General features: G+C 35.4%; 1 protein-coding gene across 2 annotated transcripts in view; it reads left to right on the forward strand.

Annotated features, from left to right (window-relative positions):
* ZNF143 (zinc finger protein 143) overlaps positions 1–15,759 on the forward strand; it is a 38,488-nt gene that overhangs the window by 21,547 nt on the left and 1,182 nt on the right. The window contains exons 8-15 of one of the 2 annotated variants that reach the window (XM_085317198.1): positions 2,461–2,580; positions 3,792–3,867; positions 5,784–5,909; positions 9,012–9,191; positions 10,390–10,617; positions 11,897–12,045; positions 13,745–13,906; positions 14,712–14,858. In XM_085317198.1, coding sequence (XP_085173324.1) covers positions 2,461–2,580; positions 3,792–3,867; positions 5,784–5,909; positions 9,012–9,191; positions 10,390–10,617; positions 11,897–12,045; positions 13,745–13,906; positions 14,712–14,858 — 1,188 coding nt within the window. The remainder of the gene's footprint in view (positions 1–2,460; positions 2,581–3,791; positions 3,868–5,783; positions 5,910–9,011; positions 9,192–10,389; positions 10,618–11,896; positions 12,046–13,744; positions 13,907–14,711; positions 14,859–15,759) is intronic. The other variant, XM_085317199.1, reaches the window with a different exon arrangement.

Below are 15,759 nucleotides of genomic sequence, written 5' to 3' on the forward strand. Positions count from 1 at the left end.
AAATAATCTTATGTTTAGRTATAATATTAATTAAGTTTATATTTATAAACTTTTTAAGTCCTCAGTAACACAAGAACAGAACAGATGTCATGCTGCAGAGTAATCATTCAAACCTTTTGCATATGGTTACGTTTCACACCAAAGAAAAAACAGAAAACCTCTTTGAATCTTTGTGTGATGTGTATGTGTAAGGACAAAAGAATATATGTGGCCAAATGGATATGATACGCTATTTCCTTTCAAGCCTGTCATACCCATCTGTTCGTAATAAGAGCAGAATCATACGACTGATGTTTATATATATACAATATAAAAATCTTGATTGAGATCTTTGTATCGTTTGTTGTTCTTCTCTTGAGTTAACTTTCTGAACAAAGTTAGAATGTATTTGATTTCTTTTACATTTTTTTTTCTATTTAAAACAATTTCGAAAGACACAATTCCTCTTGGGAAGTTTCACGTTATAAAGGTGCTTTATTTGCTGTGTTCTTTGATTTTGTGTCTGTCAGCTGGATTTTTTAATTTCTTTAGACAGCATTATTATCTAAGAATAAAAATGTTAATACTAAGTCTCTCCTTGTTGAATGATAACACTAAGTAAATTTTTAATAATCCTCAACTCACATTAACTAATGTAATACAAAGATAATGCATATTTCTGCAGATAGTCAAACAAATGCTTGTGATTTCCAAATGATTTTTTTCCTAAGTGTTCTATTTGTTTTAGATTTTTTTTCCTCTTTGTATCCATCTTAATGTTGGTAAAATATTTCTGGTTATTTCCTTACAAATACTAGAAATAACATGTTGATTGCATAAATATGTTAAATCTCTTTTAAATTTTAGAATACTTCAGCTTTAAAGCTGATCTTAGCTAGATAGATATTTTTATGTACTGAAACAGCAAACAAATACCTGTAGGTTTACTGACAGGAAAGTCAAATCCAAAAATCTTAAATGCAGGTGTTTAACCAAGAGTGCACTACCAGTGCATCTTCTCCAGGTATCTGGGGAAGGGTGATGAGCCAGCAGAGAGCTTAGGGGTCAGGATTAGAGGGCAGACCAATGTGGTGGTGATGTTATCTGCTACAGATCGCAGATCAGGAGAAGTAGATGAGGCCTTCTTCAGACAACCAGAGGAGGTCTCGTGTTACAGGGTACTTCAGCCAACTTCATATCTACTATAAGGGCAACACAGCAGGGCACAAGCAATCTAGGAGGTATTTGGCATTCATGGATGACAGCTTCCTAACAGAAGTAATTGAGGAGACAACGAGAGAAGTTCAGCTGGACCCGATAGTTACAAACAAGGAAAAACTAGTTGGGGATGTGACAGTCAGGGGAAGCCTTGTCTGCAGCGACCCTAAGATCCTGAGTGAAGGCACATAAGTAGGATCACAACCCTGGACTTTAGGAGAGCAGACTCTGGCCTGTTCAGGAACATGCTGGAAGAGTTCCATGGAATATGGTGCTGGATAGAAGAGGGGTCAGGAAGGCTGGTCAAATACTGGAACAGGCTGCCCAGAGAGCTTGTGGAGTTTCCATCCTTGGAGATATTCATAATCCAACTGGATATGTCGTGGACAACCTGCTCCGGTTGGTCCTGCTTTGAGAAAGGAGGTTGGACTAAATGATCTCCAGAGGTCCCTTCCAGCCTCAACCATTCTGTGAAATGTTCTTTTGACAATTTAGAATGGAATTAGATCCATAAGAAGGGGGGTAGTTTAAAATAAAGAATCTTTTTGTAACTTTTACATACAGTTGTATGAAAATGTTTATGTTTGGGTTTCTTCTGCCTCCTTCTTGATTCAGTGTATGCATGTCTCTTAAATTTTTCTTGAATTGAGATGCAAAAAAGGAGAGCAGAATGTAGCACAAATTACTAATTGTATAATTATTACATTATACAATTGTATAATATATGTAATAATTATACAATTAGTAATTTGTGCTACATTCTGCTCTCCTTTGATCAAAACATGTGCATCTCTAACAACGTGCAAGAATGCTTTCTTTCATTTGCAAAAAGTGCTCATTCTTAATTATCGTTCGGCCTTTGCATGAACTTATCTTTGAAGTGCTCCGATTTATGGCTGACTCCCCTCAGGAACTGAACCTGTGCAGTAGATGTAGTGTAAGGCTTTTCTATCTAGTAGTTTGTTCATCTTACCACTGGACTTATTTGTCAAATTGTTTTGTCTTTGCTATTATTTGACTAATTAATTTATGCATTTAAATTTGCTGGCTTTTTACAGTTTCTCTGTTTACTTACATTAAAAATTATGCTGACCAAAAAAACAAAATATTTTATTTCTTGAAGACCAAGAAATATATGGCCTAGCAAAGACAGACAAAAGAAACTTGTTAGAATTAGCTCTGACTTGACTAGAAAATAACAATGTATGAGTTTTCTGATCAGTTATATTGTTCTTTGATTTTTATGTATTTTTTTAAATTTAGATTGTCTTGCAAGGGCATGGGACAAGAGTGACTGCAAAATCTCAGCAGAGTGGAGAAAAAGCTTTTCGTTGCGAATATGATGGCTGTGGAAAACTGTACACAACAGCTCACCATCTTAAGGTGACAATATGTAAAATGAGCATTGGTGCTGTGCAGGCTTTTTTCCTCTTTTTTTACAAAGTATATGGTTAAAAGTTATAGAAGTGAACGAAGAGCCAGTCATAATGGTGCTGTTTTGTCAAATGTTTATTGGGGTGATATTACAACAATTGATTCTCCCAGATGTTCAGCTGATTTTTTTTTTAGTGTTCTGAGATGAGGCTGGTTTTGAAAATTTGTCATTAAATAGACTACATTCACTGACTAAGCAAAATACACTCTGCCTGTCAATGTTGTATAAAACACATGCACTATAACTTGAATGATGAGGGAAAAAAATGTTTACTCTCTCTGTTATTTATTTGGCTTTTAAAGCAGGATAGAAGCAAATAGGTGACTTTTATGTTCAGCTCCTATATTGCCAGCATATAAGAAATCTGATGTTGAAATAGCTTCTGACAGTAGTACCACAGAAATCTGGAAATTAAATGTTCACTTTTTGTTCACTCTAACTTACATTTCTGTATGATCCAGCAAAAATTACAATTTTTTGAAATATTTTATCATCATAACATAGAGTTTAATTCTTTAAATCAATCCAAGCTTCAAAGTGAAAAGCTGGAACATCTTTTCTTTATAGCTGCCAACTCCTTAGTTCTCTTCTTTCTTAATTCAGTAAAGGAATTACCGAAACAATAAAGGTGTAGTGCAGTCCACATACCAGTTCTAGGCTGAGCTGATCACCTGCAGATGAGGTAAACTCCTTGCAGTGGATCTCTGCCTCTGACAATACAATCTGCAGTCAGTGAGTAACTGACGCTCTATGGATTATACATTAAAACAGTGTACTTGCTGTAGAGCACACCTTTGCATTCTTTCATGCAATATAAGAGGATCTGTAGAAGGGCTCACTGGAGTAAAAAAATCAGTGGCATGTGTGCATGTTGTCCTTAATGTCGTTGCTTGATGGCTTCTCTGCATGTATTTATAAAAACGTTTTTTGTAAAACTAACTTGAAAGCACTAGGTTAGACCTTGAAAAGAGACATTTTTAGTTTTAGGGAGAACACTATTATCCTATTTTATTAATTTTTATCACTGATTTAAAAAGAAGATGCTTTTTGAACATGAAATTTAGAGAAACAAAATATATTGTCTTTGAGAATTAGGTTTCTGTGTTGATGGAATTGGATAAAACATTTCACTGAGTCAGTGTTTTGGATGTCTTGATAGGTGCACGAAAGGTCACACACAGGAGATCGACCGTATCAGTGTGAACATCCAGGTTGTGGTAAAGCATTTGCAACAGGTAATGTTATGTACACTAGTTCCTCTGTTAGTGTTTGTCTTTATAAAAAATACAAGTTTTTAATACTGCCTTTTATTTAACTGCTGAGTAAAGAATCTATTCCTGGTTGGGGTCCATTTATGAGAGCTAAAAAAAAAAAAAGTCGACATTCTAGCTAATGCAGCATATAGAAAAGGCAGAGGATTTAACTCTTAGTTACTGGAGAAGGAATGAGGTGAAATACTTTTCTTTTTCTTATTTTTTACCTGTCATGCTACTATCAGTTTAAAGAAACAGATTTTTCTTTAATAACTTGTATAAGTTAAATGAGGTGATAATAAGAAGCTGAACCTGTTGGCTGTGAACAAATAACTGATCTTCTGGTCCAAAGTTGACAAGAACATTGATGAGAGATACTCTGTTTTGAGTATTCTTTATCAAATTTATATCAGAGTGACATTTTTCATGAAACACATTCTGTAGTCCATACAGACTCCTCCATTCATGCATAATGCACAACCTGACATTTCATTTGATCATGTAAAAGGGAATTATGAGTAATAAAACATGGAAGTTGGTGAAAGAGCAAAAGTTGTTTCTAATTTATTCTTTTGCTTTGCATGCAAATTAGTATGATGCTTAGAAATGTAAGGCTGTATTTTTTTTTTAGCTTTCTGCTTAGAAAGCAGAAAAAAGTAAGGTGTTTCTAAAAGAACTCCATATAAATTAATATATTTAATACTGCTTCTCTGACCTCACCAACAAAAGAAACGCTGATGAGAAAGGTCAAAAGGGAAACAAACACACTTAAAGGWTTATACATCTGTTTAATTGCATAGTGTTTGTGAAGGGATTTCACAACTAAATAATGATACGTTCTCTCTCATTGCAAGAGACTGATGTATGGCTATAACCATCTTTCTGTCTATTAATAGCACACATTTAAGCAGAGCTATTGTGCCACTTTAGATCAGCAATCCTTGTTGTTGATCAAGTACATTTTAAGTAYTGAATGCTCTTGGATTGAATAGTAGAAACTTTACTGTGTTGGATCATGAAACTGAGTTTGCTTGTTTGTTAAACCTTTGTTTTAGATGTAAGAATGAATGTGCAGCTTGGTAGACATTCATGTTTTTAATAACTAATCAAAATTAAGAATTTCAGCTGCTATAGGGATATATTGTGAGCTCACTGTGAAATTAAAGCAGGTGCTATCTTCTTACAGACTGACTTTATCTTGTAGAAATACATAACCACTTGTGGACCACAAGATTCAAATTCCTTTTGTTAAATGGGTGTTTTTGGGTTCTCTGGTCATGATCTTTTCAGGAAAGTAGAGGAGGGAAGATCTTGGTAAAATAGTCTCTGCAAAATAATTTACAGGGGCCTTAGCTCATTAAGACTAGTGGTATTTTTGATGATGATGAGTTACTGGAAGTAATTTTAAAGGGAAAGACTGTCCATGACTACTGCCTGCTGACACCTATATATGCAATGTTAATAATATGGTTTAGAAAAAGTATAGTAGACTCAGAGCCTGGATAGCAGTAGAGCTTTTACTGTTGACTCACTAAATGTGTTGACCGCTGTATGAACTAATAATTAAAGGCCATTTTGAGGATAGTAGTGGTAAGAGACAGAAAAAAAGTGCATGTGAAAACACAGATTCCTCAGAAGACTGAATATTTGTCTACATGTTATAATCATAACAATTTACCCCTTTGAAGGGAGGGGAAGAAAGAATTTCCAAATTGTGTCTAGAGTTCTGCTGCTCTGTGTGGTGGAATGAAAAGCACATGAAGAGTAGAATAAAAAAATTCTACTCATCAGGGAGCTTCCTGATTGGAATGGCATGCAGAGGTTTTGATCCTGATGTTTTTTTTCTGATTATCTTAATTTGGTATGTATACTGTTGTAACATCCTTTCTGATCTTCAGGGTATGGGCTAAAAAGTCATGTCCGAACACACACTGGTGAAAAGCCTTATCGGTGCACAGAAGAAAATTGCACCAAATCATTCAAGACTTCAGGAGACCTGCAGAAACACATCAGAACCCACACAGGTACTATTATCACTCACATTTTTTTATTTGGTTGGTTGGTTAGAGTTAGGTGGATTTTTTTTCTCTTTGATCATTTTATAACCTTATACTTATGAATTCAGTCTGTGTATGTTCTCTTTCTGAAGCCCAGTGAGCTCAACATTTCAGCATGGTAAGCATTTACTGCAAATCCAGCATGCAGCGGTTCTTGGAAAAGTGCGTAAGCATTCACTGTGCCATTACAAATGCACTAACTTTGAGTGTAACCCTTGCAAAGTCATTGAGTCACTTAGTGCCTTTATAGTTTCTTTGTAGACAGAATGTATTGATATTGCAGCTGTAACAGAACAAGGAACTTTTCCTCAATAATGCAGATCACCTTTTAGAAATTCTGTCAATATTTTTAAGTTTTGGTACTTTCAGATAACTTGCATGCTGGCCTTGTGAAGGCTGATGGTTCTCAGATTGTTATTATCCTGATTTCCCTTATCTTCTGACAGCAAAAAAATGAATAAAAATATAATGCAAAAACAACGGTTATTAAAACTTCTAAATGTATATAAAAATAAAATCTTATGTTTTTGTCTAATTAAAGTCACTTGAAAGCCAAAACAGAAGTTAATTCTGGAAAGCATATCCTGCACTCTACAAAATTCTGTAAGTGCGCACACATATGTACAAACAATTTTGTGCAATGTCTCCTTTGCTCCTGATCTGGAAGAAAAACCCACAAAAAAGCTTAAAAATGCGAAGAATAACCTCTTACCACCTACTAACCTATGTTATTCCACTAATTCCATTAATTCATYAGCTAGATGACCTGCAAGTTTTCCCACTCATCTCTGAATTTTAGAGACTAAAAAAAGAGAAAAAGAATGAAAGAAATAGGTTTTTCTCAAATTCAGAAGGGCAATGACCAGGGGAAAAAAAAAAAAAAGAATGAAAGCAATAAAAGTGCATTATATTAAAATAATTCTGCTTTGCTAGACTTCCATATTTAAAGACAGTCTGTTGTGGTTAGTGCTATGTTGATGTCAAGTTGGACATCAGGATGAGGACACAAAAATATCATCTCTGTTCAGTTTAAGAACAAAACTGTTTGTGTAGTATGATCAAGTACAAACAATAAACTGAAAGATTTCTACAGTATAGACAACAGACTGATTATCTGTAGGCTGTTTATTTTACTTCTATATGATCTACAAGTTTACATGGGAATTTAATACACTTTATTCTAATTTAGCAGCTGAGATGAGACTTAAGCCAGCTTTATGTTACCATTCACCACTTTGAACAATATTACTAAAACATGGACCCCCAGCAGTCGATGGATCAGAGTTCAGGGATTTCTTCAAGARATTACACATTTAAGAATAGTTGCAGCAAGCCAAAGAATGAGAGAAAATTTGCACCAAGTCCTTTCTGTGGACGGAGTAGTGTACACGTTTATGCTTTGCAGGTTGCAATAGTGTAGCTGATGGAAGCAAACAGGTCTGGGCTCTCTTTGTGCTCTGCCTTGGCTTTGGAGCCTTTTCATTCCTTTATCATGTAGAGCAGCRTTAGCATTCTTGATTTTCTGCCCATTTGAGCCCAGAGTGATTTTCTCCTCTCTTTTACTAGCAGTCCAGTCTCACTTTCTGCTGCTATTAAATGCTTGCATCAGGCTCTTCCATGACATCCCCAGACATCGCTCTGCCCTATCTTCTGCTACATCCTAATGTCAGAAAAGCCAGCTGCACAGGAATTTGCACCGGAGACAGAGTGCGTCTTCAGAGATCTGTGCTGAGTTGTTGTGTGTTGCAGCTGAGCTGGGGTAGAGCTTAAAGAGTTTTTACTTTGCATTTCTACTACCAGAAATTGCARTCACCTGGAAATGCTTTTAAGAAGTGCCTTAGAAAGATGAGGCCAGCTTCCCAGACCCGCTGGGCGACATTCCTGTGGGCCTTCCTTAGGAACAACCCTGCTGTAGCCATTGGGGAAGGGCTGGTGTTGCGCAGGGTGGACTGCACAGCCTGGCTCCTTTCTGGCTGAAATTTGAGGTTCTGTGTTGAAGCAGGGATTAGGGGAGCCATGGCAACACAACACTGAGGTGTGTACACTTAAATACACGCATACCGCCTTGGCAGGAAACTGAAAAACCTTTCCCTAATAGCTGCCTTAGGGAGTGAATTATAGTTTCCTCTACCAAGGAGCTAACTACTTTGCAGTTTTGTGGTATTAATGTCTCTATCAGGACTTTTCTATTTCTGTGTTTAAATACTTAATGTTGTATTTGTAGTAATGATCTGCCCTCTCTTGCTCTGAGATTCTTCATTTTGGTAAACAGTACAGTGAGTGGAACGAACTAGCTCTGGGAAGGGTAAAATCGCAATGGAGTAGCATATTGAGTGGGCATTCTGCCTTAACCCTCTGAGCTCACCCCATGTGGGTAATTCTGTGTTTCGATAGAGCTGAAGGATATAGTAGACAGGGATCAGAGTTATCATTCATGGTGAAATGCTTTGGTGGAATGATGTAAGTTTAATGTGTTTAAATCTATCTTACGCAAATAGATTTCTTTTAAAAAGACGATTGTAATTGATTTGATTTTGAGGGTTGAAATTCGGGTTTTGGGCTGTGTCTTTTTGAAAAGTTGGTTTTGCTCTTGTAGTTCAAATGCTTTCTGTAATGAATTTTACTAATTCATCTATATTTTGATTATATGCTAAATCATGAATGGATTCTTTTCATGTTATGAAGTACAATTGATAAATGTACAAACGGTATGCTATACTTATTCTGGATAATATGTATATGAATTTTGGGGGAGTTAAATACATATTAGAATGTGGACTGTGTGAAAGGTATTCCAAGCAACTGAGTCTGTTTTATAAATCATAAAATACTAATTAAATGCATGATAATTTAGCTTACAATCAGTATAATTTTCCTAAACTTTGCCAGATTTGGCTAATAAATAGAGCAGTCTCTAGCAGCATATTCATGGTATTTATGATGGATACTCTCAATTAGAGAATTACATAGTTTTAGATTCCTGCATTCACTTTAAGTGTAATTAGTAATTTTTGTGTTCTTTTATAACTTTTGCACATGTGCTTTTTCTTTCTCCCCCACCCCCCCCAGGTGAAAGACCCTTTAAGTGTCCATTTGAAGGATGTGGCAGGTCATTTACAACATCTAATATTAGAAAGGTTCACATCAGGACACATACAGGCGAAAGACCTTATTACTGTACAGAGCCAGGATGTGGGAGAGCTTTTGCCAGTGCAACTAATTATAAGAATCATGTGAGAATACACACAGGTATATGAGTTATGTTGTATAGTTCTTTGAAGGTCAATCTGCTCTGTCATTCTCCTTTGAGAACACTGTTTTGATGCATTTTAACAGGGCTATAGACAATTTTATATGTCCTGGTTTGATACTTTTGTTTGGGCCTCATCTTCCTTCCACTGACTGTAGTTAAAAAAAAWTTTTTTGCACCTTGCTCTCAATACAGATTAATTTTGGTTTGGATCCAAAGCTCTTTAAAACCAGTGCAAAATCTTGTGTGTGGTGGACATAGGGCTAAATCCTTAACATGGTTTGGGGGCTTGCCTCTGTGGTGAGTTGTTTCTTAAATAATAGTAAAGTACAAGCCTGAGCTGGAGTTTGGCTTGCCTTTGTGAGTCACTCTTCATTCCAGTTGTTTTTCCCTTGCTGCTGGAGTGATGGTCAAAACCTTACATTCCTAGACTACAGGGGAAAACAGTTACCTAGTCTGATTGGTAGGGAAAGTCATCTGCACAAATTAGAACATTCTAAAATACAAACATTAGTGACAGCCATTATCTTTATAGCCTTACATGTTTATAAAAGCACTGACAAGTTTAATGGAGGTAAGTTTTATTTCTCAGATTATATCTTTAGTTTATCATGTAATTTTTGCATTTGTTTCATTGATATTAGGTGCAAGATTTTTATATTAAATGATAATTGTTTAAACATATGCTTCCTATAGGTATTTTTAGAGTTTAAAGTCTCAAAAATAAGTGAAATTATCAGCTACTTTGTTACACTAGTACAATTGAGGAAAACTATGGGGCTTCCAAGAACGGAAGGGACAAAATTGTCAATACGATGCCAAACTGATGCTAAGGCTGGCTTCCCAGGAGGCTGGAGTGCTATGTCGTTCAGTGAAGCAGTTTGTATCTGCTTTCATCTTTAGTGTCATTTTCTAAAGATTCTGTAAATTGCAGCTTTCAGACTACCATTCTGTCTTCACTCGAAGGACATTTTTAGATGGAACACTAGGGAGAGAAAAAGGCTCAACTTTTATTGGCAGTAGTTTTAAAAAGAGATAGCAAGATGCTGCACTGGTACATGGTGAGCTTCACTGTTGTCACTGAAATTGGAGTTTGTTTGGTAATTAAGGTGTGTCACTAAATGCCTACAAATTTGTTGAGAATTTTTTTGTGTGCATCCTAGATAAYGTTGTTTTTATGCCTTTTTTTTCGTATAGGGGAGAAGCCCTACGTCTGTACAGTTCCTGGTTGTGATAAACGTTTCACAGAGTATTCCAGTTTATACAAACACCACGTTGTACATACTCATTCCAAACCATATAACTGTAATCACTGTGGAAAAACATACAAGCAGATTTCCACACTTGCTATGCACAAGCGAACAGCACACAATGACACAGAGCCCATTGAAGAAGAACAAGAGGCCTTTTTTGAGCCACCTCCAGGTTAGAGTYTGTAGTCTTTGCATCTCCTGTTATAACAGTAAAAATGAATTGGATAATATTTTGCTGTTCTTTGTAACCAAGGAATTGAAAAGCACAGATGAAAATCTGAAGTATTTAATAAAGTTATTTAACTTCTTCATGGGACTTTTTAGTATGGTAGCTAACCTGTAAACAGAAACTGAGCAACTGATTGAGCAGATCATAAACCTGGTTTATAGCAGGCTGAGAATACAAGAGAAGTTTAAATTGCAGTCCCAGCAAACCTGCTATAAACAGATTTGCTATAAATATGAACGTAGGAAGGAACCTGCAGGAGTCTGAAATGTTTATGTTTGCAATATACCTGATTTTTCTGAATGGGTTTTCTAAGAATATGTATAATACTATAGTTGGTGACAGTTTGTTGTGCCTCTCAAGGCACTGTCTTGAGAGAAGGAAAAATCTGTTGGTGCAGCACTCTGATATTGAGTTATTTTGCTGTAAAGTTAATAGCAGCTTCTATAGACAGGTGTAGAGGCAGTAATGAAAATAAGCTCATGTGCTCTAGTATTCTTTAGAAAATATTTTTCATGGTATCATGGGTATTGAGTTCTGTGATCATAAAAGATCAGACTGAAGAATATATTGCGAGAGAAGAAAAGTAGCTTTCTAAAATCTGATTTTAGATGTGGTTGAGGATAGGAAAAACACGTGGAAACGGTATTGGTCTGAAAAGTGGTTTTACTTCATGTATTTGGGAAACTGCACTGCATGCCTTTTAAGCAAAAAAATTTCTATGTTCTGATGCCACCTTTTAAGGGAGTGATAAGATTTGCACTTCTTGAGGTTAAACATTTATTAAGACAGTAAACTTACTTAAATCTTCACACAAAGGCATCACTGTATTCTTCTGTATGTTTGTTAATGAATAACTTTTAATAAGCTGACAGTTGTGCTTGCAAGAAGCCTCTAGTATGGAGAAGTTAACATTTAATGAATTCATCAAAAATGTTTGTTACCATTTTGATATTTATTTATAAACTGAATACCTATTTTCTTAATGTCTAGTATTTATATGTCTTATAACTCATTGCTAAAAGACTGTACCGCAGGGTCCAAAAACAGTCATTTGGGACTTTCTGACTTGATTTTGGTATCTTTCCTTCTTTTATTTTTCTCTTTTTCACACTGTAGTGTTTAAAACCTTCAAATCAGACTGCCACTTAATCCTTGTCGTTTAGCTTTCCTGCCAGTATTCAGAGTATGCAAACTACCTTCTTGCTTTTGTTGTATCAAATAGGTCAAGGTGAAGATGTTCTCAAAGGCTCTCAGATAACCTATGTGACAGGTGTCGAGGGAGAAGATGTCATTTCTGCACAAGTTGCTACAGTTACTCAGTCAGGGTTAGGTCAACAAGTAGCGCTCATTTCCCAGGATGGAACCCAGCATGTAAGTACTTGCGGCGCTAATGAACTGGCAGCAGTGTGCTGAGAACCGAGGCTGCTCTTTGTCTGTAGATGCTCCATGTGCTGTCTAACATCATTTAGGATCCTTGAAAAATACAAGCTTAGATTTCTTATGGTTTTGGAACTGGGTCAGGATATGTTAGGATTGGGCTTCCTCTGGAGTGCCTACATTAAAAAATATATTGTAACATCTGAAACTCTATTACACAAAGCTAGGTTTGTTTCACTATTCACATTTAAATTGGCAGTCTTGAAAATTCTGCAAGTCCATTTTGCTCACGTTTTAGGCTGTTATGGCAGTTGCTGTATATACAGTCTAGTTTCTGAGATTTCCAAGAATTCCCTAAATACTCATTATCTGGTTGTTAATCTTCTCTGTCATCTATCAGCACACATTTTTGGTAAATAAAATCTTTTTGCCCACCTATCAAAAGGTGTTTGCTAGTGTGCCATCCTTTTACCATTTCTAACATAAACAAAAGAGGACCAGGATGAGGAATGCTTTGATAATTTCTATGGATAATTTGTTTTAAGGAGTTAATATGCAATTTCATTGAAGGGGATTTTAACACAAAGACATAATTGTTTACTGTCTTGTTTAGSTTTGGCATATGGGGAAAAATATATTTCAACTAAGAAAGTAGTAGAAATACAAAAAGCATATGGAAGATGTCTTCTAAATCAGATTCAGAGATTAAATATTAAGAGAGCTGTTACATTACAGGCCCTAAACATTGCAGCAATGCTAAGTAACGKGTGTTTTTCAACTTAAAAATGAAAGCCTGCAGAAGCCTTAACATGGAGTTACTGCATTTATTTCCRTTACCTTTCAGCTTGACTTTAGTTCTGTGATGTTTTATTGCCTTATAAATCACACATGATATCAAATCACATATCATGTCTGATGCCCTTGCAGTGGAGRTATTAAATGCATTAATGCATCTTGCACTGGAGACATTAAAAATTCATATCATTATTTTTATTCATGTTTTAACTCCTAAAGCAACAGAGGCCTTTTTAAGATTTCCATTAAGATAAAAGTATGTCACATGGTAATACTGTGAGTTGCACTATCCATTAGGTAATACATACCAGTAGATGATCTTTCATGCAGTTCTTTAGGGTATGATCTGATGAACATGGAGTTGTAGACTGTGCTGACGAGTATGCTGAGTTTTGCTATTACTGAGACATAGTTTTATTTCTGTAAATAGGTTTATGGGTCTGAATGATCATGGAATATCAGATCCCCATCAGTAAGATAAATACARTATGGGCTCTGTCCAAGAAAGAAAGACTGGGCCAAAGAGGGACCATGATTCTCAGGAAATACATGCATGCCTATCAGGAAGTGGAATAATTGCCTATGGCCAATGTGTTACTTGAGAACACTGCTTAAAATATTTTTATCGACACTGTAATGAACAGGTTGCCTTTTCATGCTGGATTGTTACACATTCTGTTTCAAATGAAGAAACTGCACTACTGACTAGCAGGACTTTATTTGATAAATACTGTTACATTTTAAGTATGTGACATCTTTTCTCAAATCTCATTTAGAAACATTTATACATCCTGGGTTTTTACCTGTAAACGTATTTATGTTGCTGAAAGCTTAAACTCAGGTATCATTCAAGCAGCAATTGAACCTTTTTAAATTCAGAAATGATTTTGTGTTTCAGGTCAACATATCTCAGGCTGATATGCAGGCCATTGGAAATACTATCACTATGGTAACACAAGATGGCACCACTATCACAGTCCCTGCCCATGATGCTGTCATCTCTTCTGCAGGAACACATTCAGTAGCAATGGTTACTGCAGAAGGCACTGAAGGGCAGCAGGTAAAGTATTTTCCTGTGTATATATGTAATGATCCATTGTAAGATGACATAAAATAGACACACAGGATTACCATTCACATAGATACATTTATCAGAGCAGTTTCCTGTACCTGGCTGTCGCATTTTCCTCATAATAMTATGATGTCTTCTTCTCTAGTGCTTTACATCAGAATATTTCAGAATGTTTTAGAAGCATTAAGAACAAGAACAATTTCTTAGGTGTTAATCAAATAATCAATTTAGGTATAGGAAAAACAAGACACRGAGATGCTAAGAATTTTACCTAAGTCACACAACAAATGTGTGGCAGAGCTAAAAATACAATCCAGTATGAATCCTAGCTCTTTATCATCACTTAACATGACTGTAGTTTGTTTGGCAGAGAAGAAACATTTGTGTAAGTATATTTTTTGCCKTTTTGCTTTTAATATACAGCAACAGTAGCTAACTTTTTAATAGAAATATAGTCATACAATTTTCAATCCCTCTTTTATTTAAAATTTATTTCAATGTTGTAAAAAAGAGCCATGTGAAAATGACTGTATTTATTAATCAGCATGCTCTGTATACATACATAATCACAGGCTTACAGACACAGTTACTGTGAACTTCTAAGGATATTTGTATTTTGAGACCTAATAGATAAGTTACCATCATTTTGTTTCTTAAASTTTTCTTAAAAATTTATGTTTTGCAGAATAAAATTATTCTCATAAATAATAATACTTCAAAGTTAACTATTGTATGAGATCAGTAATAGTAACAGTTCTACAATCCAGATAATTTTCTTCCTTTGATCTTCAAGGTTGCTATTGTGGCTCAAGACTTAGCAGCATTTCATAGTGCCTCATCTGAAATGGGACATCAGCAACATGGGCACCATTTAGTGACTACAGAAACTAGACCTGTTACATTGTTGGCTACATCCAATGGAACGCAGATTGCCGTACAGGTAAGTTTTCTGGAATGTTTCTTATTTCTAGAGATAGAAGCTCCTAGTCATGTGACGAAATGAATCTAATAAATCTGGCTCCCCTGATAAAACAGTCACATAATGATATCATCTTATTTTTAAATAGTATATAGGATTAGGGAAGAGCAATAATAAGCAGCTTATTTTCCAAATCAACTAGTGGAACTTCAAAAATAACAAAAACATAAACAGAAAAAAAGAACAAAGGGGCAGAGGGCCAGATTTGAGGCCAAGTGAATCTTTCATGGAAGAATGACATATATATTCAGTAATACGGTACTTCAAAGTCGCAGGTCTCCAGTGGAAAAGCACTTTCATTCATTCTTCAACATTACATATTAAGTTGATCAGGAATGCCAAGCTCTCAAAGGTAAATTGTTTTGAATTTACCTATATAGATAAAACAACTCACCTGGCAAACTGAATCTATGCTATTTAAAGCCTGARATACTAATAGTGAAAAATTAAAATGTAAGCAGTTTTGCAGAAAGATTAAAAATAAAAAATCCCTGGAAAGCCACCTTTTGTTTGTGTGTGTAACCAGTACAGTGCAAAGCAGCAGTTTCTATAAACAGTTCCTCACATTGTCGAAGCAATGCAATGAAATAGTAATTTCTAGGTATGAAGAAGTTTAATTTAAATTGGACTAGTTTTGAAAAAGGTGGAAACCATGCACAAATTAGACTTCTAGCTAGAAATGAACTGAAAACAAAACTAAGACAAGTATTTTTGTGAATAGTTTTTTTAGCAGGAAGAAAATCATGTTTGTGTAGGAGCTTGAGGGAAACATCTAGGGTAAATGATTGACCGTATGCTACCTTACTCAAATACTTAATTTAACTGCGTTTATATATTGCTTTTGTTATATATGATATTGGTA

The sequence above is a fragment of the Rhea americana genome, unplaced genomic scaffold (genome assembly GCF_003343005.1).
Source record: "Rhea americana isolate MKP2758 unplaced genomic scaffold, rheAme1 scaffold_49, whole genome shotgun sequence".
NCBI classification, from domain to species: domain Eukaryota; kingdom Metazoa; phylum Chordata; class Aves; order Rheiformes; family Rheidae; genus Rhea; species Rhea americana.